At 54.5% G+C, this 21,599-nt stretch overlaps 6 protein-coding genes across 6 annotated transcripts; 3 read left to right on the top strand and 3 right to left on the bottom strand.

The window, feature by feature from the left end:
• Positions 1 to 527: 527 nt before the first annotated feature.
• Positions 528 to 2,296, top strand: LTHEOB_9385 (Protein pns1 protein; the record flags this gene model as incomplete). Its single annotated transcript, XM_035518967.1, has 4 exons — positions 528 to 797; positions 858 to 915; positions 969 to 1,890; positions 1,942 to 2,296. 4 exons carry the CDS (start codon positions 528 to 530, stop codon positions 2,294 to 2,296), a joined length of 1,605 nt encoding a protein of 534 aa, XP_035368990.1.
• Positions 2,297 to 2,950: 654 nt separating this feature from the next.
• Positions 2,951 to 4,758, bottom strand: LTHEOB_9386 (Adenosine deaminase; the record flags this gene model as incomplete). Its single annotated transcript, XM_035518968.1, has 3 exons — positions 2,951 to 3,564; positions 3,657 to 3,671; positions 3,726 to 4,758. The coding sequence occupies 3 exons, from the start codon at positions 4,756 to 4,758 to the stop codon at positions 2,951 to 2,953; spliced, it is 1,662 nt and encodes a 553-aa protein (XP_035368991.1).
• A 1,687-nt stretch (positions 4,759 to 6,445) lies between these two features.
• On the bottom strand, positions 6,446 to 8,513 carry LTHEOB_9387 (MFS quinate transporter; the record flags this gene model as incomplete). Its single annotated transcript, XM_035518969.1, has 7 exons — positions 6,446 to 6,668; positions 6,775 to 6,888; positions 6,952 to 7,378; positions 7,427 to 7,723; positions 7,774 to 8,142; positions 8,355 to 8,418; positions 8,481 to 8,513. The coding sequence occupies 7 exons, from the start codon at positions 8,511 to 8,513 to the stop codon at positions 6,446 to 6,448; spliced, it is 1,527 nt and encodes a 508-aa protein (XP_035368992.1).
• A 925-nt stretch (positions 8,514 to 9,438) lies between these two features.
• Positions 9,439 to 11,323, top strand: LTHEOB_9388 (Arylsulfatase; the record flags this gene model as incomplete). The annotated part of the gene is made up of 2 exons (XM_035518970.1): positions 9,439 to 9,664; positions 9,720 to 11,323. 2 exons carry the CDS (start codon positions 9,439 to 9,441, stop codon positions 11,321 to 11,323), a joined length of 1,830 nt encoding a protein of 609 aa, XP_035368993.1.
• Positions 11,324 to 12,243: 920 nt separating this feature from the next.
• LTHEOB_9389 (Fringe-like protein) lies at positions 12,244 to 13,880 on the top strand (the record flags this gene model as incomplete). Its single annotated transcript, XM_035518971.1, has 2 exons — positions 12,244 to 13,404; positions 13,461 to 13,880. 2 exons carry the CDS (start codon positions 12,244 to 12,246, stop codon positions 13,878 to 13,880), a joined length of 1,581 nt encoding a protein of 526 aa, XP_035368994.1.
• A 4,952-nt stretch (positions 13,881 to 18,832) lies between these two features.
• LTHEOB_9390 (uncharacterized protein) lies at positions 18,833 to 21,457 on the bottom strand (the record flags this gene model as incomplete). The annotated part of the gene is made up of 3 exons (XM_035518973.1): positions 18,833 to 20,790; positions 20,850 to 20,931; positions 21,008 to 21,457. The coding sequence occupies 3 exons, from the start codon at positions 21,455 to 21,457 to the stop codon at positions 18,833 to 18,835; spliced, it is 2,490 nt and encodes an 829-aa protein (XP_035368995.1).
• Positions 21,458 to 21,599: the final 142 nt, after the last annotated feature.

Consider the following 21,599-nt stretch of genomic DNA (forward strand, 5'->3'; position numbering starts at 1 on the left):
GACGTATTTGCAGAGCCAATTACCGAGAACCTCTGTACTTCGCATCGAGGCGGCTCAGTAGCGACGCTGCGAGTCACAGTCTTTCCTCGTGTGGCACGAGGGATATCAGGGCGATGCTTATGATATTTGCACTGAAGATGATGGCGACCCCGCACTGCACTTGACAAATTGAGGTGACACGACTGCGTAAGCAGGGTTGTCCTGGGAAATGAAGTCGCTCGTTCAGCCGGAGGCAGCGCTTGATCAACGAGGTAGATGGCGAAGAGAAGGGCTAGCTGATGACGGTGCGATCAGATGCTGATCGGCACCAGCGAAGCTTGTGGAGTGGGTCTTCCTTTGGCACCGGCACCTTACCCGTCTTGGCGAAGCGGCGGGCCGATCGTGCAGGGAGGCAGGTACAATGCTGTCATGGGAGCTGCCAATCGTCCTCCCGCCCTCTTTCTCTCCGCATTCTACTTTTTTCTTCATCCCACACCTTGCGCCTCTGCCTACCACCCCGCCTTGCAGAGTGAGATCGCGACGCAGCCATGGCATCCAACGGCGCCGCCGCCGACTACTACCAGCAGCCGCAAGGCCAGCAGCAACAAGGCTACACCAATGGTTACAACAACAGCGCGCCTTACCAGCAGCCGCCCGACCCTCACAAGCAATACGCGCAACCGCCTCCAAACTACGGCCAGAACTATCCTCCTCCAAATGGCCCTCCCCCAAATGGCGCCTACGCCGACAAGCCGTCGTTCGATCAGGCATTCAAGCTGGACAAACCCAAATACAATGACTTATGGGCTGGCATTCTGGTGCGCGCACGCTCCACTGCGCCTTGGCTACTAGCGACTGAGCACTGACACTTCCTCCAGTTCATCCTCGTCTTCTTGGGTTTCGTCGTCGTGTCTGCCGTCTCTATTCAGGGATACGGTGAGTACAACAAGGCGCTCAGACTACCGCCTTCGCTAACGCGCGCGCCTCAGCTCACACCAAAGGTTTCAATGGCGGCGGTATCTACGATGGCGCCAACAACTTCGGCCTCACAACCAACACCATCGTCCTGTTCATCTTCTGTCTCTGCATTGCCATCGTCTTCAGCTATGCCTATGTCTGGCTCGCCCGCGCCTTTACCAAACAGTTCATTTGGATCACCGGCATCCTGAACATCATCTTCGGCTTCGTCACCGCCATTTACATGCTGTCGAGGCATTATTGGTCAGGCGGAATCGTCTTCCTGCTCTTCTCCATCTTTATGGTCATCGCTTTCATCAGCTGGATCCCGCGCATCCCCTTTAGCGCCCTGATGCTGCAGACTGCCATCGACGTCTCCAAGAACTACGGCCATGTCTATCTGGTCAGCGCAATCGGTGGTCTGATCGGCGCAGCTTTTGGCGCCTGGTACGCGGTGACTTTGGTCGCCGTTTACGTCAAGTATGAGCCAGGAAACAACCCTGCCTGCAACACCGGTGCCGGTGGTTGTGGCAAAGGCAAGGTTATTGGTCTTTTGGTTTTCATCACTTTTGCAATGTACTGGATCTCCGAGTGGCTCAAGAACACTATCCACACTACCATCTCCGGCGTTTACGGCTCATGGTACTTCTGCTCCAACAATTTCCCGAAAGGCGCCACCAGGGGAGCTCTCAAGCGTTCCATGACCTACAGCTTCGGATCCATCAGCTTTGGCAGCCTCATTGTTGCCATAATCAACTGTCTGCGTCAGCTTTGCTCCATCGCCCAGCAACAAGAAGCTTCCGAGGGCAACCTTATCGGTACCATTCTGTTCTGCGTCCTCGGCTGCATCATTGGCATTCTCGATTGGGCCGTTCAATTCCTCAATCGCTACGCCTTCTCGTATATTGCCCTATATGGCAAATCGTATATTGCTGCTGCCAAGGATACCTGGAAGTGAGTAATCCCCTACACACATATTTGACCAAGTTACTGACCTGTTCACAGGATGATCAAGGATCGTGGCATTGACGCTCTTGTCAATGAATGCCTCATCGGTCCCGTCCTCGGCATGGGCGCCACCTTCATCGCCTACGCCTGCGCTCTCCTTGCCTACCTCTATCTCATCTTCACCTCACCCGCCTATAACCAAGACGGCGCTTACACCCCTGTGGTTGTTGCATTTGCTTTCCTGATCGGCCTGCAAATTTGCAACATCTTCACGACGCCACTAAGTAGCGGCATTGACACCATCTTCGTCGCCTGCGCCTGGGACCCAGAGGTCCTCGTGCGGGATCACCCGGACCTGTACGCTCGCATGATCAGCGTTTATCCTCATGTTCAGCAGGCCATTCATGCCTGAGCTTGCTGGCCATCCGCTCATCTTACCGCTCCTGCCTTTTGCCATCCACCCACGACCCCAGGCTTGCCTACGGTGGACACCCCCTTTTGCTTCTGTGGAGCGTTTGCAAAGAACGGGGCAGAAGCGAGCCTGGACATTACTCGTAACTCCAGACGGTAACGACTGTGTTATCTCTCTAATGTTTCTTATAAGGAAATACGGTGCGCGTTGCAGTCTATTAGCGTCAGAGAACGCTTTGTGACCTGGGACGCGAGGACAACGTGATACCCTCTATTCTTACGACTTTACTGCTCTTGTAATGTGTTATGCCTTCATTCACTTCTGAAATACACATAATTTGTTTGATTTTGATTGATGTATGATTTGATAGGAATGGAAACGAAATAGTCTTTGGTGTTGCACCTTCAGAGCAAGATTGATAAATCGTCCCCCAACTATTTCCGTTATTATTTATTTGTTCAGCCTGGTATTTAACCTACGCTGTTTTCTGTTCGTGCTGTTGAGCTACACTGGTTCTGAGGCGCTTACGAAGATGCAAAACTAAAAGCAGACGGTTTTCCGGATGTTAAAGTCCGGGTTGAGTACGCCACACCCAATGCCGTTGAGAACGCCCCCCAGACATCTACCAAGAATCTCTCTCTCGCACAAGATCTCTTAGTTCTTTCCACTCTCAATCTCAGCCCCGTACGTCTCAACGATCCACCCGCAGAACTCCTCCCACTGCCTTTCAAACACCCTCTCCGCCTCCTTTCTCTCCGCATCTGGCATGCAGCTGTATTCCAAACTCCACCCTGCCAGCTTCCTCCATCCCTTCAAATCCATACCTCCCGCTTCTCCGTCGCCGCCACCAGTACCGACCATGACCTGATACCATTCGTGGCTCATGCTCGCCTCCCAGCACCCAGGATCATCCGTGTTGATGGTGCACGGCACACATGTGGCGAGCAGGATGGGGAGGGGGTGGTTGCGGATGCCCGTTGGCGCGAGGCCGAGCACCTCGTTGGAAATGGGACAGGTTTCAATTGCGATTTTGCGGTCGCGGCAAAGCTGGAGGAGGTAGGGATGCTGCTGCGGTAGGGCGAAGCCGTGGCCGATGCGCTTGGTGGATAGGAGTATGGCATCGTAGAGGTTTTGGGAGGTGCTGGGCTGGAGGGTCTCGCCGGCGTGGAAGATGAAGGGGATGTCGAGGCCGAGCGAGTCGCAGCGGGCGCGGAAGTCGAGGAGCTCCTGGATCCAGTGGAGATGCGAGTGGCCATCATCCTCTTGACCTGTTGATGTGCCCCGATGGGTCAGTTGCGGGGGGTTCTTTTTTTTTTCTCAATGCTATATCAGCCTTTTCAAACAAGGATGGGGCGCTCACCTTGCATATCAAATCCTACGTGTACGTTAGTTTCAGTTTTCAGTAGACAAGGAGCCACGGGACACTTACCACATATCAAGTCCGGATACTCCTGCTTCAGCTCGATACAGTCCTCCATCATCCACCGCATATTCTCCCTCTCACACAACCGAAAACTGCCATAAATAAACCTCGCGCCCCAAAACACCAGCCCCTCGGCTCTGATCTTCGGCACCTCCTCGTCCAACACCTCCTTCAGCAGGCCCACCATCTCCTTCCTGCTCAACTCTCTGCTCGCATCATCCGTCTTGACGAAGAACTGCCACTGCATGGGGATCCTGATCTCGGCGTAGCTGACGCCGTCGCGGGCGAGGTGCCACAAGACGCGGGCGAAGTGGGCCTTCCACGCCGTCACGTAGCCGACCAGGCCGCGCAGCACGGCGAACGAGCGCTTGAATAGGGCCCAGATGCCGTCGACCGTCTGCTCGGGCGCGTAGGCGCGCTCGGCGTGCAGCACGACCTTGGCCCGCAGCCAGCGCTCGGCCTCGGCCGCGCCGCCGGGGAAGCGCTCGAGGAAGCGCGCGTACGGCATCCACGAGCCGGCCACGTACGTGGGCGAGAAGACATCGACGCCGTTAGCGGAGGCGGCGCTCAGCTCGGCGGCCGGCAGCACCGAAAAGGTCGGCAGCGCGGCGGCGAAGAAGCCCGCGTGCGTCAGCGGCGCGTCGGTGCGGATGCACATGTGCGGGTTGCGCCGCGCGTCGGCGAGCAGCAGCTCCGGCGGCAGGATGGCGTCGAAGTGGCAGTGCAGCAGGGCGCCCTTGGGCGCCTGCGCCGCGATGGCGAAGATCTTGGACGAGGCGATGGTCGACAGGCCGTGCAGGAACTTGTGGCCCAGCTCGAAGCCCGTGCCGTTGGGGTGCATCGTGTGCAGCTCGGCTTCGTCCTGCTGCTTCAGCGCGTGGAGGATGGCGTTGGCGCGGGCTTCGAGCGGCGTTGAGGGCGAGAGAGTCGCCCTGAAGGAGTGGGCTTGTTCGGCCGCGATGAGGGCCGCGCGTGCGGTGAGGTAGTCATCTTTGTTGGCGTAGCGATGACCGACGGGGGGAGGGGTGTACTCGGTCATCTTTGGGGTATGGAAGAGGGAGAAGGAGGGGAGTTGAGTCGTGGTCTTTTAGGTATTTAAGGTTTGGATAAACGGTCAAAAAAAGATGCTGACGTGCATCGTACTAAGGACATTACTCAGGCAGCATGGCGAATGTGGTGTTACCATATTTAGTCACCGCTTTACCTCTAGCGTTTATGCAGCGGTGACCGTTCGTGGTTGTTTGTCAATCGCGCCCTACGCTTTTCTGCCTGACAGCGGGAGTCATCAGCAAAGGTGGGGTAATCACCTTCCTCATTTGGAAACCACACCTCAAAACATATCGTTCAATTATCCAGCATTCATTTAACGACCGGAATGCACACTACAATACTATATACACTATTAGCGATACTGTTGGATTTTATGCAAGATAGAGACAGTCGTTTGGCTCCGTGCGAATTTGTTGGTCAACAGACACCAATCATTGACACCATCAATTCAGTATTTACCTGCGGACTCGAAACCACCAAACATAAACACCATTATCGAAGATGTCACTGTGGATAAGAAGCCTATTGAATGAAGAATAAGAATTGTGGTAGTGGCCGATAGGGATATTTCAATAATGCCGCAGAGGGCTCTTCTCATTTTAACTTTCACCGTGTTTGCTCTTCTTATGAAAGCTCCAATTGATTGGGCCAATGGAGGCCTTTGGGGGACAAATATGCCGATTCACTGACAGCCTACATGTTTTTCCGCATTCTTCGCAAAAAGAAAGGTTTTGAGCACCTCACTGCTTAGGTTGGAAATTCGATCTGCTTAGAGACCCAGTTTGCCGTTCCTCCTTCATCACTGCCCAAGAGAGGGGAATGTTCGACATCCTTGTCCCATCTACAAGGTTGTTGCCGCACAGAAAAGTAGCGACCGGTGTTCTCTAATATTTTTTTTTCAGTAGGAACCTATCCACAGCATCACATATTTTCGTTTCTGAAATTACCGCAGACCACACAGATCATCTGCTCAACGAAAAGTCCAACCCAGTCAAGGATTGTCATTTTTGTTGCACGTCATCTCAAGCTTTCGCTGTCATCTGCAGGTTCCCTCTTTCTTGCAACCCTCTCCATACCTTCTCTGGCAATTCTTCGCAACTGCACAGCGCCGCGCTAGGGATGTCATTCGCGTGGGGGCCAGTGTGTTGGGATCTGTGATCCTGAGCTGTCGAACGTGGCACTTAGTAGACAAGAGCTATCATAGGTCCGCCGACATTGGCTTGACCGACTGTAAACTCAAATCTACATGCACATGCATAGACGCGCTGTCCAATTAGTGAAAAATCATGTACTTCAGCGAACGGCTGGCGAGAAGAATTACGAATCCTATTTTCTGTCAACGAATGCACAACGTCGATCAAAGTTTCATGGGGTCTGCAGCTGTTGTTGAAGAGAAGTAATGGAATTTATACCGTCGCAACCATCGTATCTACTGTGGTTGCTTCTGAGTAGGCCGCATATATAGTAAGAAAGAGCAGTCCCATGATCCATATCGTTTCGCTAGAAAATGAACATCTCTCATCACGCCCGGATAATTAAGAGCGAAAAGCAAGCCTGGGGGTATCGTCCTGCGTAGGCCGATCATAGGGCCCGAAAATCGGACCGTCCACAAACTAGACATGTAGTATCCCGCATAAGGGGACTATCGTGTCATCGTACGTGGATAAAATCGCCGTCTAGATGTCAGTATCCTTGACATGGGCCGGGTTCTTGTTATCCGAGCCAATGGAGCTGGAAGAAGGGCGACGGTAGACGTTGCCAGGTTTGGCCTCATTGTCGTCCTTGAAGCCCTTGGGCTGTCCGGTCTTCTCGAGGGATAGACCACGAGTCTCCTTGGCAAGTACAATGGTACCGAAGCCGATGATAATGTCGAACAGTCCCCAGAGCAGGAAGGTGCCCCTATTCCTTGGTGTCAGCATGATGGAAAACAACCATTGGGTCCGCTTGCTTGAGGATTGGGACTAGTGTTTGCTATCCAGTTGACCGGAATATTGGTGCGACTTACCAGCCCATGCTATCGATCATGTATGGTGTGGAAATTGTGAACACAAAGTTGAAGAGCCACTGACTGGACACGCCAACAGCGACACCGACTTCGCGGTAACGGTTCGAGAAGAGCCTGTCCCACGGTAAGCTGAATGCAACGCGACACATGCATTGCACGAAGGCATGTAGGACTTACTCGCTGCAGTAGGGCCAAGGAAGCGGACCCCAGGAAAAGTTGTAGATCATCACAAAGAGATAAATCATTGCGACTGTGGCCTTAGCAGCAGGTGGAACGTCGGCAGCCGCACTATCATCGATGGGCTTGTGCTTGAGGACGGCAGCTGTGACGATCTGAGTAGCAGCCATTGCGAAGGCGCCAGAAGCCAGATTGAACTTGCGCGTAAAACGGTCAGCAGCCAGGCAAACGAACGCAAAGCATGCAATGACTTTGACTGCGCCGAAAATGCCGCTCAAGAGCAAGCTGCGGGTCTCGTCGTTGCCGGTGAGCAGATTGAAGTACTGTGGACTGTAGTACGCGAAAGCGGTGGCACCGGTAGCTTGCTGAGCCATGAAAAGTGCGAAAGCAGCTGACAGCCTCCTGAACACGGATGGCTGAAGGAATTCTAAGAAAGATTAGAAATTGGACCGCTGACACAGGTAGGGTAACATACCCGTCCAGCGAAGGCCTTCGGTTGCAGCATGCTCTGCTCTGACCGCCACGGAGATTTCGGAGAGTTCACTGGCAACCTCGGGACCGTCTGAAGCGCGAACCCACTCGAGGTTTGCCTTGGCCTCTTCAAGGCGATCTTTGGTGATGAGCCAGCGAGGGCTTTCCTTCACGGTGATCATGCCAAGAGCCAGCAGACCAGAGAACAGGATCTGGAGGCCGACGGGAATCTGCCATTGGCTGTCGATACTGTCCATGTTGACCTTCACACCATAGTCGACCCAGTAAGATGTGAAGATGCCTGTGATAATAAGTCAGTCACGTACGGCACAATTATGGGTGGCGTCATACCCAGCGTAAAGGCCATCTGGAAAAAGCTTCCGAGGCGACCACGAATTTCCTTGGGGGACATCTCTGCATTGTACTGCGGCACGACAACCGTCATCGCTCCGAGCCCAAGGCCGGCAATGACGCGACCAACGTAGAAGCACGCTAGGCTGTGGGAAGGTATGGTCTGCATCATGGCGCCGATGCAGAAGACGACAGAGCCGACGAAGATAGAAGATTTGCGACCATACTTGCGCGACAGGGGAATGCTGAGAGGGCAGGCGACAAAGGCACCAAGCTGCTGCAAAGAAACGCAGAGCGAGGAGACATGGGTCTTCTGGCCCTGGGTGAAGTTGAAGTGGTCCTGGAAGGAGGTCAAGGTGAGGACACCGCCTATGAGGGTCAGCTTGCGACGAGGACTTGGCGCGTGCGGCGGGTGACGTTACCGACGCTGCAGACAAGAATCAGTAATGAGCTTTCCAGAGAAGAGAGTGAGAGCTACTCACATTCCAGAGTCATATCCGAAGAGGAAGCCAGCAATGCACGCGATAGCGCCTACATAGTAAGCGCAGAGTGTGCCGCGGAGGGTCATGATGCAAGCTTACAGCACAGGCCCACGGGATAAAATCTGTGGAAGCGCGAAGGCGGGCGCTTCTCGGGAAGCCAGGTCTTATGCAAATGAGCAGTGTCAGTGACTTGGCTGTAGGAGGTTCTGAGATGTCGGAGCTTACGAAGGCCGTGACGGGTGCTAGCTTTTGTTCCATCGGGAGGGCGCCAAGCTGCGGGCGAGGTTGCAATGCGATTCAGGCGCGCCGCAGGTCCTAGCCGGGTTGGTAGTGGGTGTGAGCTTGCGCAACCTTGTCGGCGGGAGCGGCGAGGAAGCGGCACTTGGCGACGTTTGAACGCGTGACAATGGTACGGACGCGCGGGTGGCTTCTGGGTACAGCTGCGATTGGTCGGAAGAAGAAGGAGTTTTGGGGCAGGATGAGCAGGCATAGGATGTTGTGATGAGCCGCAAGTGTTGCGCGATCAAGCCGGCCCAATTGGGACTAGCGGGGGCCAGAGGTAAACGCGGGGAAGCAGCGCATCCCTGCTCGCACGCGCCCAGCGGTCACAAGAACCAGCTGACCGCCCGCCCGTTCGGCGCCCGCCGCAAGCGCAATCCGGTCAAGCCTCGAGCACGCCAGCGACGTGCTCCGCTCAGCGCGGCGCATAAATTGTTCGCGGCCGTCCGTGTCGCTTGCTCGCCGACCCTGGCCCACCGCCTCCGCTGACGACGCCGCTATCGTCAAACAAGCAAATTAGGCAGATCGTCGCCTCGTCAGTGGGGCCGGCGCGGCTTGCGGAGGCGGCGTCAGGCCAAGCATCCCCGAACAACGGCCTCCATTCGACCACTGTCCGGCCTGACTCGATTGTTCCCTACGATGTTTCGGCGCATCCTTTCCCTGCCAATGCCCCTGCAAATCACTCACTACTGCCCGCGCGGCCGCCGATATTGACGCAGCTTGAGGAGCTCATGTGGACCCCTCGATTGTGAGCTGGCGTGTTAAAGGCCCTCTACCCCTCACCTTATTCCCGCACCTCAATTCCTCACGACTCTTGCTCTCTCTCCCCTCCTCTTGTCCTCTTCTTTGTGCGCAGGTTCGCCAGCTCCAGGATTCAAACAAGTTTGTTGAATTTCTATCCACCATGGCCGCCCCCAAGCGCCCGAACTTCCTTGTCATTGTTGCGGACGACCTGGGCTTCAGTGACATTTCTCCCTTCGGCGGCGAGATCAACACTCCCAACATTGCGAAGCTCGCGCAAAATGGCATCCGTTTCACGGATTTCCACGCTGCTGCGGCCTGCTCCCCGTCGCGTGCCATGATCATGACTGGCACCGACCACCACATTGCAGGCCTTGGAAACCTCATTGGTGCGTGTAGCAATTGCGATCCTGCGGATAAGGCGGTGCTGAAGATACCATCCAGAGTGGACCAACATCAGCGGACAGAATGACCCCAAGGGCGGCATGTCAACAGCTCCTCAGCGCGGAATGCCGGGCTACGAAGGCTACCTCAACGAGCGTGTGGCCGCGCTGCCCGAGATCCTTCGTGACGCCGGCTATTTGACCCTCATGGCGGGAAAGTGGCACCTGGGCCTGACTCCCGAACGCTCCCCCAAGGCTCGTGGCTTCGAACGTAGCTTTGCCCACCTTCCCGCGTGTTCGAACCATTATGCATACGAGCCCCAGCTCCAGTCTCCTGATAAGATCCCCGAGTTCATGACCATGAGCTTCATCGCGCTACACAGTGAGGATGGGAATTACGTGAAGAAGCTGCCCGATGGCTGGTACAGCAGCGACGGCTACGGTGACAAGATGCTGCAATACTTGAAGGAGAGAAAAGAGAGCGGCGACGAGCGTCCTTTCTTTGGTTACTTCCCTTTCACTGCTCCCCATTGGCCGCTTCAGGCGCCCAAGGAGTACATTGAGAAGTACAAGGGTGTCTACGACGATGGCCCGGATGCTCTTCGCCTGAAGCGGCTGCAGCGTCTCAAGGACTTGGGAATGATCCCCCAGGATGTTGAGCCCCATCCAGTGGTTGCGGAAGAGGTGAAGGAGTGGAACGATTTGACGCCCGAAGAGAAGGCCAAGTCCTGCCGCGCCATGGAAGTGTTTGCTGCCATGGTTGAATGCATTGACGTAAACGTCGGCAAGGTCGTTGACTACCTACGCGAGACTGGCGAGCTGGACAACACGTTTGTCTGCTTCTTGTCCGATAACGGTGCCGAAGGCGCTGCCTACGAGGCCTACCCCATGGTCCAAGGCAGCATGCTCCAGCACCTCAAGAAGTACTACAACAATTCGCTCGACAACCTTGGCGCCGGAGACTCGTTCATCTGGTACGGTCCGCGCTGGGCTCAAGCTGCGACGGCGCCCTCACGCCTGTACAAGGCCTACACCACTGAAGGTGGAGTGCGTGTTCCCTGTGTCGCGCAATTCCCCAAGAACTTCCAAGCGACGGAACGCAATGGTAGCATCACAGACGCATTCGCCACCGTTATGGACCTCGCACCCACCATACTCGACATGGCTGGTGTCAAGCACCCAGCCCCGACTTTCCAAGGACGGGAAGTCGTGAGCATGCGTGGCAAGTCGATGCTACCGTTCGCCAAATCCACAGATACGCCCCGCATCCACGCTGAGGATTTTGTCAACGGCTGGGAAACATGTGGTCGTGCCGCGTGCCGCAAGGGAGACTGGAAGATCGTTTACATCCCCAAGCCTAAGGGTCCCGAGCGCTGGCAGCTGTACAACCTGCGCGCGGACCCAGGCGAGGTGCACGACTTGGCGGAGAAGGAGCCTGAGAAACTCAAGGAGCTGTTGAAGCTGTGGGATGACTACGTCCTGGAGACAGGTGTCATCCCGCTCGCGCCGGAGCTGGGTCACTTCCTGAAGGCGACGGAAGAGCAGATGCCGGAGAATGCGTGGATGGAGTATGAATACTGGAAGGATGGTGCGCGTGACGACGAGACCAGGCACCAGTTCTTCAAGAACCCACCTAGGTTCAAGAGGGAGGTAAAGCAGTTCTAAGCTATCGAAAGATATTAGGCAACTGTTTGATGTAGATAAAGATTAAATACAATGATTTACCTGTACATGTTCCAGAATTGGCCTTCTTTGCCAGCATCGCCCGTTAAGAGAGTATTCATCCTTCCCGAGATAGCATGAATCTATGGTGCTGGATTTTAAGTTTTGAAGATTCGTCAAGCAGATCCTCGCCTAGCAACATGATCTCCGGGGATGGCGAAGGCGTGATGAAGAAGACCCGAGAAGCGGGGAGGCGCAGCGGTACGGTCCGCTTGCGCCTAACGCACGCCATCCGTATCTCGTCATCGAAGCCACAGATCAGCCAAGACGGAGACATGCTCACGAATGAAGCTAGCAGGGAAGCTTCTTCGTATTGGTGGCATCCATTGGGTCTAAGCTTTCTGATCACGAGTACGGAAGATTGACATTGTTCTATTCTTCGTAGAAGATGGTCGTGATTGAGTCGATGCATTTTCCTGTGTATTTGAGTACTGATGATTGCTAGGAACGGAGTGGAGAGGAGCACGCGTCAAGGGGCTTGCAGAATGGGCGAATCATGCTCGCTACTTACGATAAGGCGATAAGGGATGACGCGCCACGCTCCAGCGTTCTGATTCAGCGACGCGTCTTCTCCAACCTAATGCAGTCTCCTGTCCGTCAAATTAAACCTTGTTCGATACATGCTTCGTTTCCCCGAGCCAAGTCGCCGGCCACCGCCGGTGCGCTCGGCTCGACGCCGCGCTTCCACCCCTCAATCCTCCCGCAGAAAGCTACATGGTATTCCGAGCCGACACTCTCCATCTCAGCGTCCGCGCTGGAACGACTTCCAGATGACTTGAGCATTGGCACGACTTCATACGTTCCTTAATTGTACTCAATCTTTCTGTCTTACCTCCTGCAGCCCGCGGGCCGCCTCCAACGCCATGGCGGCCAAGCCCTCCGCCAGCACCATTCCCTTCCGGACGCGCTCCCCGACCCGAAGCACCTCACGCACCGCAGTCCGAACCTTTTACGTCCTCCTCGCCCTCCTGTTGCTCTGGCAATTCCGCTCCCTCTCGAACCGCTCCTCGCCCGCCGACCCCACATCCTCTCCCTCTTCCTCGCTCCCACCGCCGCCGTCGTCGCAAACCCCCGCGAACGGAACCTGCCCGGAGATCCCGGGCATCGCGGACGTCTTCGTCGTCGTCAAGGCCGGCGTCGTCGAGCACCGCACCAAGCTCCCCGTGCACTTCTCGACGACGCTGCGCTGCGTGCCGCGCTACGCCGTCTACTCCGACTACGCCGAGACCATTGGCGGCGGCCACGCCGTGGCCGACGCGCTCGAGGGCGTCGACCTCTGGAAGGTCGCGCCGCGCGCGGATGCCGAGTTCTACGATCGGCTGCGGCGTGACGGCGGGCAGGCGGCGCTGTCGAAGGAGGAGCTGGAGGCGTGGGGAGGAGCCGTCGCTCCGGCACAGGGCAACAATGGCGGTGGTGGCGGAGCCGGTACTGGTGATAAAGGGGGGAAGAAGGCGCAGAATGCTCAGAAGCTCCTAGCAAAGTTGAAAGAGGATAATCCGGGGCGTAGGTTGGACAAGTGGAAGATGGTGCCGGCGGTGGATAAGGCGCTGCGGGCGGCGCCGGATGCCAAGTGGTTTGTCTTCGTGGAGCCGGACACATACGTTCTGTGGGCGAACTTGGTAGAATGGCTACAAATGTTCGACGCGGACGCGCCGTGGTATCTGGGTGAGCCGGAGCAGGTTGGTGCAGATGTATTTGCAAATGGTGGCGCCGGTGTGGTATTGAGTGTCGAGGCTGCGAGAAAAGTGAGCACGTTGTATAAGGAGAACGCCGAGCGCGTTGAGAGGATTACGGCGAGTCGTCCGAATGGCCCTGCTGCACTGGGGAGGGTATTGAAAGAAGTCGGCGTGCCGTTGACATGGTCGTGGCCGAATTTACAAAGTGGCAGCCCGTCCCAGATGGATTGGGGTGAAGCAAGACATGAATTTGGCAGGCTGTGGTGCCATCGCGCGGTCAGCTATCACGGTCTCTCAACGGATGAGATCGATTATTTGTACACTGCAGAGCAAGCCGCCAGAGCAGCGGTAAGTTCACGTTCCAAGGCCACGTTGAGATCCTCACACACTGATCTCTTACGTAGGGCACCCCTCTGACCCACCATAGCCACGTCTTTCAAGACTTCGTCATGTCGCAGCTCTCATCCCTCAAGCCCAACTGGGATAACTTCGCCGATCGCAAGACGTTCCGCAAGCTCACTAAGAAAGGCCTCAAGAGCGGCAGGCGCATCAAGAACTGGGGCGATTGCCGTCTCGAATGTGACCAGTACGGCAACTGCATTGGCTTCTCGTGGATCGGAAAAGAGTGCAGGTTTAATACGAAGTTCCAGTTGGGTCAGAAGAATACCACGAGCAGTGGCGATGGTAAAATCTTGACAAGCGGCTTCATGACGGACAGGGTGGATTGGATGATCAGGTGGCTTGAAGATGAATCGTGCAGGAAATGGGAAGAGTGGGTTCTGCCAGTGCCATTTGATAGCACTGTTGACGAAGAGGATGATTAAGGGGGATTTGACCAAGGCAGCGAACTACGACACCTAATCACTGAAATTACAGTCACTTTCACAGATGAGCGACCAAAGCAACATTCAGACGCAGCACCACGAGAGAATGTCTGCCCAGCATAGAGCGTCGAATAAGTTAAAGTACAGCCACGCGATTCGCCGAAGTGTAATAAATTCAAGATTTTCATCACAAGTATGCTGAGGAGTTGGTTTAGCCGTAAAGGGAGATGGAGGTTGGCAATCAAGTGAGGCCGGCTTCGAAACCAAGCATGGAAACTGCGCAAATCCCAATTATACTCCAGCCTTTGTGGCCCATGGTACGTAGAATCGGTCATGATGTTCGGGGTCCGGCGGAGGTCTCATGGTATATACAGTGCTTGCTGCTGGTAGAGTGCATAGTCTGGATGATAATATAGCAACTAAGCATGGTGGTCAACACAGCCTTGTGCACTTAACAACGCTCGTTCTTTGGTCAGACTGACTATTTGTGAATATCGATCTAATGAGAAATTTAAAGCAGACTCCGAGAAAAATCACCAATGTGCATTCCAGCAATGAGCAATGCCTGGTAAGGGGCTACGTAGGTATGCTAGGTGATGTTGATTCTTTTGTTGCAACCTAAAAAAAAAGAGGGAGAGGGAAGCGCCGCCAGCCTAGGTTGACTGTGGTGGTGATAGGCACGGTATAACATGTACGTACATAGAAGTGGGAAATGGAATGATGAAAATTAGAGCCAGGATAGTAGCGTTCAATTTCCATTACTATATTTTCGCGCGTAAGATACCATGGTGTGGGGCTAAGACGTGGTCGAAGGGCGACCGGGTGGGATTGAGTTGAGCGAGGCAGTGCTTGCTGCCTTGATGCTGAACGTCGCGAACCATTCATGCGGGTTCGGGATGCCTTCAGAAATTGTCGAGGCTTGGACGTGAATGATGGGTCTTCGATAACTTCTCAAATCCGCAAGTGCGCATTCCTCATGCGAGGCTGTGTTGGTCTTGGTTTTCGGGTTTTGATTGGTTTTCGAGGCAGACCCGAGCGCCTCTGCAGGATGGCACGATGCAGTAAGCAACTAGTGACCGCACTTGCAGGCATTCAGAAACCAATCGTCGATCGTCAACCCGCTTTTGCTGCATCCTGAAGCGTCATCCCATGGTGCCTGCAAAGGTGCCTTGTGGGTCAATATTATTACAAGAGGCAGTGCACTCAGCTGCGCGTTTCCATATATTATGAGCAAAGGTGCAAACACTCATCTGCGCAAAACCGCTTGAAATCTCTACTACACACACCTAACCCTCCAAACTTCACGTACGCAAATCCACCCTTCATTCACCTACTGTGCAAAACACAGCACTTATCTCAATATTCGGTTTATCTCTACTACTATCGTCTATGTCAAGTCACTTATCTTTACAATCACACTCACCAGCAGTGTTTTCAAGAACATTTCTGATGGCTGACGCATGTGGTTTATCCTCCCTCTCGGATCTCACTGGAACACGCCTGCCCAACTTCAGGTCTTTTGTTAATTGGCTTTGAGAGCTAGCGATACTTGTTTAGCAGCACTATTGTTTATCTACAGAGAAGTATTCCTTGGTGCTCCTCACAGCTGATCCACCGTCTTCAGGATGACTGTCACCCACTCACCAGCAACCCGAAACTAGTACTGCAAAAGCACTGAATCGCGCGGACCCACAAGCTGCTCTCTTCATTCATCTGAGCAGTGGTTCTATCTCGCTCTCATCTAAACCGTTTCGGTCACGCTCTGAAAACCTCCAACTCCTTTCGCCGAACCTCCGCAGCAAGATATCTGGGGCGGGGGGACGTGTGTGTGCTTTGGGCAAAGCCTTCGGCAGTGGAGCTCTATATGGAAGCACCGAACCGACCGGATTCGATGCGTTGTTGAGCAAAGTTGATTGACCACCACCTGGCATGTCAGAGCCACCGGAACCATACGGCATCGCGGCTACGGACATGTTCAGAGCATCAAGGCCAGAGTAAGATCTAGGCTGAGTGTCTTGACGTCTTGTAGCCGGCCTGTTGAATGTGACAACCTGATTGTTCTCTCCAACTGTTTCGCGCAAAGATCTCAGGGTAGTGATCCTGTTGGCCCAAGGCCGGCCGGATGCCTGCGACAAATCGCCGATTTCAACGTCCAGTGACCATAAGCCTGCTCATGTCTCATTAGCTTGCCACCTTTCTCATCCATCGGCATGATCCCCCCACTCAAGATCCTCGAGCTAGACGAAACCTCCTGATCTGTCACTTTTGTAGAAGAACAACCTTTTACTCACCATTGGGTACGTTCCTGCGTCCAACTAAGGCCATTGCGCACTTGATGGCAGCTCCGAAAAATGCGGGAATGCCCACCAACAATGTCACCAATTGGATGATGTCGCCTCGACTCCAGCCCACCATCCCGGAATCGGAACCTTTCTCAGCTCGAACCTCTTGTAAGACGCACAAGTAAGCAACCTGTGGACATAAAGTGTGGCTTGATTTTGATCCTGTAGCCTGAATGTGGATCACCTACGATGCACCATGCACACCAAAACAACAACAGAGACACCATTGGTGATCATTTCGCCGGCTATTTCAATTTTCTCCGTCGTCCTCCGAGCCGATAGAAAAACGCGTAGAAGAAGTTTCCAGACGTCTATTTCGGATCAGTCGTCAGGCTGAATATGCTCCAACTATATTGTCGCAACGCCCTCAGTCGACCTGCGCCGTCGAGGCATCTTCAAAATGGATGGTGAAGTAGGAAGTGGGTTCTAACTCACATGACTAATGAATACCTGGTCAAGTGTTGTATTTGATCTCTGCTGTGGCCGAGAGCTGTGTTGGGATTCGTGATATTTTTGTTCAAGACCGTCAAGAGCTATCCAGGGATTCATGATGCTCCGCCACACCTTGGTTGTATCCCAGCAAGTGGTGAGGAGGCTCCCACGGCGAAATTCTCACAATTGTAGGATCCGCAGTTCATTGGTTCCAGTGATAGCACTGCCATGCTGCAGAAGTACGGAGAGACCATGCATGATTCTGCAATCTTCGATGACTCTGTTTGTCTGCAAGGCTCGAGCCATGTCAGACTTGTCGCTGATCTACATTCTGAAGCAAGAACTCTTGGCTGGTAGATTCAGAGTTCCTCTATGTCAAACGTAAAGCCCATTTCACCACGGAAGAAAATCCATAGAAGCTAATGGTCAACAGGCCTCACTACCGCTAATTCCCGCAAACTTGGAAGCTGTTTATTTTTCTTTCATTCCCTTTTGATGGACTTTCAGCCTCAAAGCTCAGAAGTAACGGGGAAGCCTTCGTGAGATCGCCGTGTAGCAAAATTGTCATCACAGCAGTTCGGCATTCCTCCCTGCTGAATTGATTGGGCCCGAACCCTTGCTGTTCCTCTGCTCCAACCCTCGAAATGCAAGGGCCCACTTATTACTGCGCCTTCTTCCGGCCAGGTCAACTGGCTCTTGCTGCTGTAGCGTGGCTTGGTTGTCATAACTGTTTGGTCCAGAATCCTTGATGCAGGGCCAATTCATATCTGCCTTGCAATTCTTTGTTTCCAATCATGTTCAATCAATTCAATATCACGGAAGTCTCATGAACCGGTGAACATCTCGTCTGTCTGCCTCGCTTCCTCCAGCATGTATTCTGCAGTCATACGAATCTTTCGCCAATGATATCAGTTCTCGAAGTCAGTTGCTTGGCGACTGATACATCTTACGATACTCGATTGGTCACTTCGTATCAGGGCGTACGCTCCCTGTAGAATCTTGCCGCAAGGCATTGTTGAAGGACGAGGCTGAGGCTTAGACCTTACTCCACTCAGAGGACGTCTTAGGTGCATTTTGAATCGTCCATCGATCAAGACATCGTACCTGCGGTGAGAGCTCGAAACTATTCACCGTACATTAATGAAGGAAGTGGGGTTAGCTTATGATTTTCCTAAAAGTTCCGTGAGGCTATACACATACTCATCTTCGCCCCACCTGTCGCTTAATCCTGTCCTCACTGTCGACCGGGCAAAATGCGAATATAAAGCGCATCTGATCATGCAGTTTTGCCATCTTTGGGCCCTTTATATCTGTGCACAATGTCCATAATATTAGCAGCCCAATGCCATCATTGTACAGCACTTCGCCATTTGATGCTTATATGCAACAACCGAGCGACGATGGAAGATCAATACAGAACAAGTCCTATGCTCCGAGAAAAACGTCATCATGCAACGCTCAGCTTTTCTTTGGTGCGGCTGGTAACAAGAAGACTCCATGGTTAGTCGCATTTATTCCGGTAAATATCGAGGTACTGTTGAAATAGCATCGATATCGCCGTTACATGTGATAAATAGTATAGATAAGCATACTCGTGTCACATGTAAGGAACAAGGCTGCGGTGCTTGTCACTAGCCGCCATCCCTCGGGAATACAAAGTAGATAGTTCGTGAATGGTCTATGAGTATCACGAATGGACGTTTTCTAGGAAAGAATAATTGAAAAGCAAGCCGCTTATGTAAATCCAACATTGGCTAATATGTAAATAGGTTGTGGATGTATATCCCGCGGCTGACAGCCGCTTCATAAATAGAGTTTGACTTCGGATAGTGTTGCCAGGATCACGCATTTCTACAATGAATACCGGGGTATGTTCAACCAGCGCGTATCCATCTTAGCAAGCAGTCGTGATTCTCACTATGGTGTTCTGAGCTGCACTGGTCGCAAGTGAATCATTAGACGAAGGTAAACGAATATGACTTTCCCTGAACCAGTAGATTATTCGTACTACCTCTACCGTAGCAATCGTACCAACAGGCATACTCAGTACTTCCAAATGTATCTCAAATAAATAACCTTGACTCCTCTTGAAGTCTAACCGAGATGATTATGGGGATATTCTCTATAGCGAACCAACCCCCCTTCCTTCCTTCCTTCCTTCCTTCCATCCACCACCATCTACCGCCAGCTCACGCTAGACTGCGACTGCGTCTTCTTATGCCCAGGCGAGAACCCGGTAGTCGGGGTCTCCCTCTGACTCTTGATCGACGACCTCCTCTCAGGCTGCTGGGCCAAGACCTTCAGTCCGGTACCGGTCCGCCAACCACCGCCGGCAGCCGTCTGGCTCTGGCGGCGCTCCACGGCAGGGCTGGCGGTGGCGAGCACAACCTCAGCCGTGGAGCCCTTCCGCACGTGCAGCGGACCACCAGCCCTGCGCTTGACGGGCGCCGTGGCACCGGGCGCCACATCGGCAGCGCTGCTGGCGCCGCTGCGCACGCTCTCGGTCTTCCTCGTCGTCGTAGTAGTCGTCGTCGACGTTGGCGGCGGCACCTCCGCGTCGCCTTCGCCGCTGCCGTCCTCGGTCGCCGTCGTATCGTCCTCGGGCGGCGGCAGAGCACCAAACGCCGAGCGGGCCCAGCAGACGTCCTCGCCGCTCCGCCAGTCCAGCCGCTTCGCGTTGCGGCGGTTGAGCTGCTCGCGGACTAACCACGGTAGTAGCTGGGCCTCGAAGTTGCGGCGGCCGGGGATCTCGCGGATGACCCATTCGGGGAGGGCGATCTGGCGCTCGTGGGGCCATTGCAGCGGTGCTTTGTTAAACGACATCGTTCTCATCGTCGTCGCCTTCTTCTTCCTTTCCCCATGATTATGGCGCTGAAGAGTAGTGCTATTGGTCTTCGAGTGGACGAGGAAGAAGGGGAAGAAGAAGGAGAAGATATGGTAGAGGAAGAACCAGGGCCAGAAGATGGTGAAGAACAAGAAACACAACGGCGACGACAGAGATGCACGAGTCCGGCGAAGGTAGGCTGGGATGAGGGTCCGGAGTCGGGAGGGCAATGCCTTCTCGGAAGGCGAGTCGTAAGGAGTAGAGGACGTAGATGAAGAAGAGGAGGAAAGCAGCGGAGACCCAAACAGCTCCGAGCGCGGCACGCTCGGCCTGATCCACTCCGCACCATCACCCTCTCCCTCGATCTCGCGGTACACCCACCGCGGCTGCGGCTTCTTCCGAGGGACGGCAGCAGCCTGGATTCTCCCCGTTGCAGCGTTGATGGCGTTGGCACCGCGTCCTTCCGCATCTTCTTCTCCGACGGAGGCGATAATTTCTCCATCATCATCATCCTCCTCATCCTCGTCGTGGGTCGAGAGAGCGCTCATCCAAGGGAACCAGCCAGTCATAGCAGTGGAGTCGGATTCCTTCCCTTCGTCGGCGGTGCTGTACTTCCTCTTCATCGTCTCATTACAATCATCTCCGACCGCCCACTCCCGCAGCGGTGCGGGGTCATACGGCGTGCTTGCAAGAGCGAACAGGTCTTTTCGATGCTTGACGGACGGGTGAATCGACTCATTCGTTGCGAAGTCGTCCGGTTCGACACGTTTGGCGAACTCCAGATTCTTGTGGTATTGGCCGGGCGTGCGAATGGCGTACCCCTCGGCACATGGTCCTTCGCTGTCGTCCGGCTCCTGCTGCATGATGCTGATTGCAGCTAGCAGCATGTTGAGCGCGGAGGTTAGCAACGTGTACATTAAGCCACTTTTAGCCGTGGTCATGGGACCCTCGGACCGGTCCTCGGGATGACTGCGCCTGCGAGCACTCTGGCGGTCAAGCTGTTTCTGATGAGCGGTCGACTGCTCTGCACCTAGGAATTCAGCTACAGCGCCATCGTCAAAGTCGAGCAGGCCGTCGACTTGATCGCACATCCACGCCAGCGTGATGTCCGCGATGTCCGTCCTATCTTTCGCGTCCGCCGTGTCTGTCGCACCGCCGCCAACCGTCTCGTGGAAGCCAGGAAACCAGCATTGCTTTAAATTCGGTGGCCGGGAGGCGTCGGACGAGTTTTGAGGATCGAGACGCCACAATGAGGGGTCGAAAGCGGCGCGATTCTCGTCGAGGGCCAAGGCTTGGAAGGCGTGATCGATATCTAGCAGGCAAGCAACGTCAAAACAGATACCAATCGGGCCGTAAGCGGGGAGTGCTCACGCGGATGCAACGCCGTATCCTGCAGCTGACACTTCGCATCCTTCCCGATCAGGAACGTATCCGGAAACCCCAAGTTTCCAACCTGTTGCGGTCAGCAAAAATTCTGTTCTGTTCTGTCCTCGCCAGCGGTTGAGGAAAGAGTGAAGCCAAACACCCACCGTATCCCACACCCCCACCACCCTCACCCTCACGTCCGCCCACATGGCCCTCCTCAACCCCTCCATCTCATCCAGCTCCCTCCAGCTCCTGTGCGCCAGCAACGCTTTCCAAAACCCCTCCTCCCCTGGTCTTCCGCTACCACCTCCTCCTTCCTCCGCAGCCCCATCATCTCTTCGCCATCCGACCTTCTCCATGTACAGCTCCCACAAGCGGGCCCACCTCCCCACTTCCCCCGGCTTCAGTAGCCCCGCTTCCGCGAGCAACCCGACCACCACCCTTGCCGCCGATGCGCCCCTGCCGGCGCCGAACACGGCCACCTCATCGCCGGCGGCGTAATTCGCGGCGAGGAAGAGGTAAGCGGTAGAGACGTCCTGCTCGAGCGTCGACGCTACGCCGGAAAGGTAGAAGACTATTTGCGGGATGTCGTCGGGGCCGTAGCGGGCCAGCATGCGGGAGAAGCGGGCGACGTTGGATGCTGAGTGCGTCGAGGCGGGAAACGAGGGAGAAGAATGCGAAGCGGGCTGCAAGGAGAGGCTGCCGTCGCAGCAGAGGATGAGGCGTTTTGTTCTTGAAGACATTTTTTTTTTATTT

Source organism: Lasiodiplodia theobromae, assembly GCF_012971845.1.
Source record: "Lasiodiplodia theobromae strain AM2As chromosome Unknown scaffold_31, whole genome shotgun sequence".
In the NCBI taxonomy this organism is placed as follows: domain Eukaryota; kingdom Fungi; phylum Ascomycota; class Dothideomycetes; order Botryosphaeriales; family Botryosphaeriaceae; genus Lasiodiplodia; species Lasiodiplodia theobromae.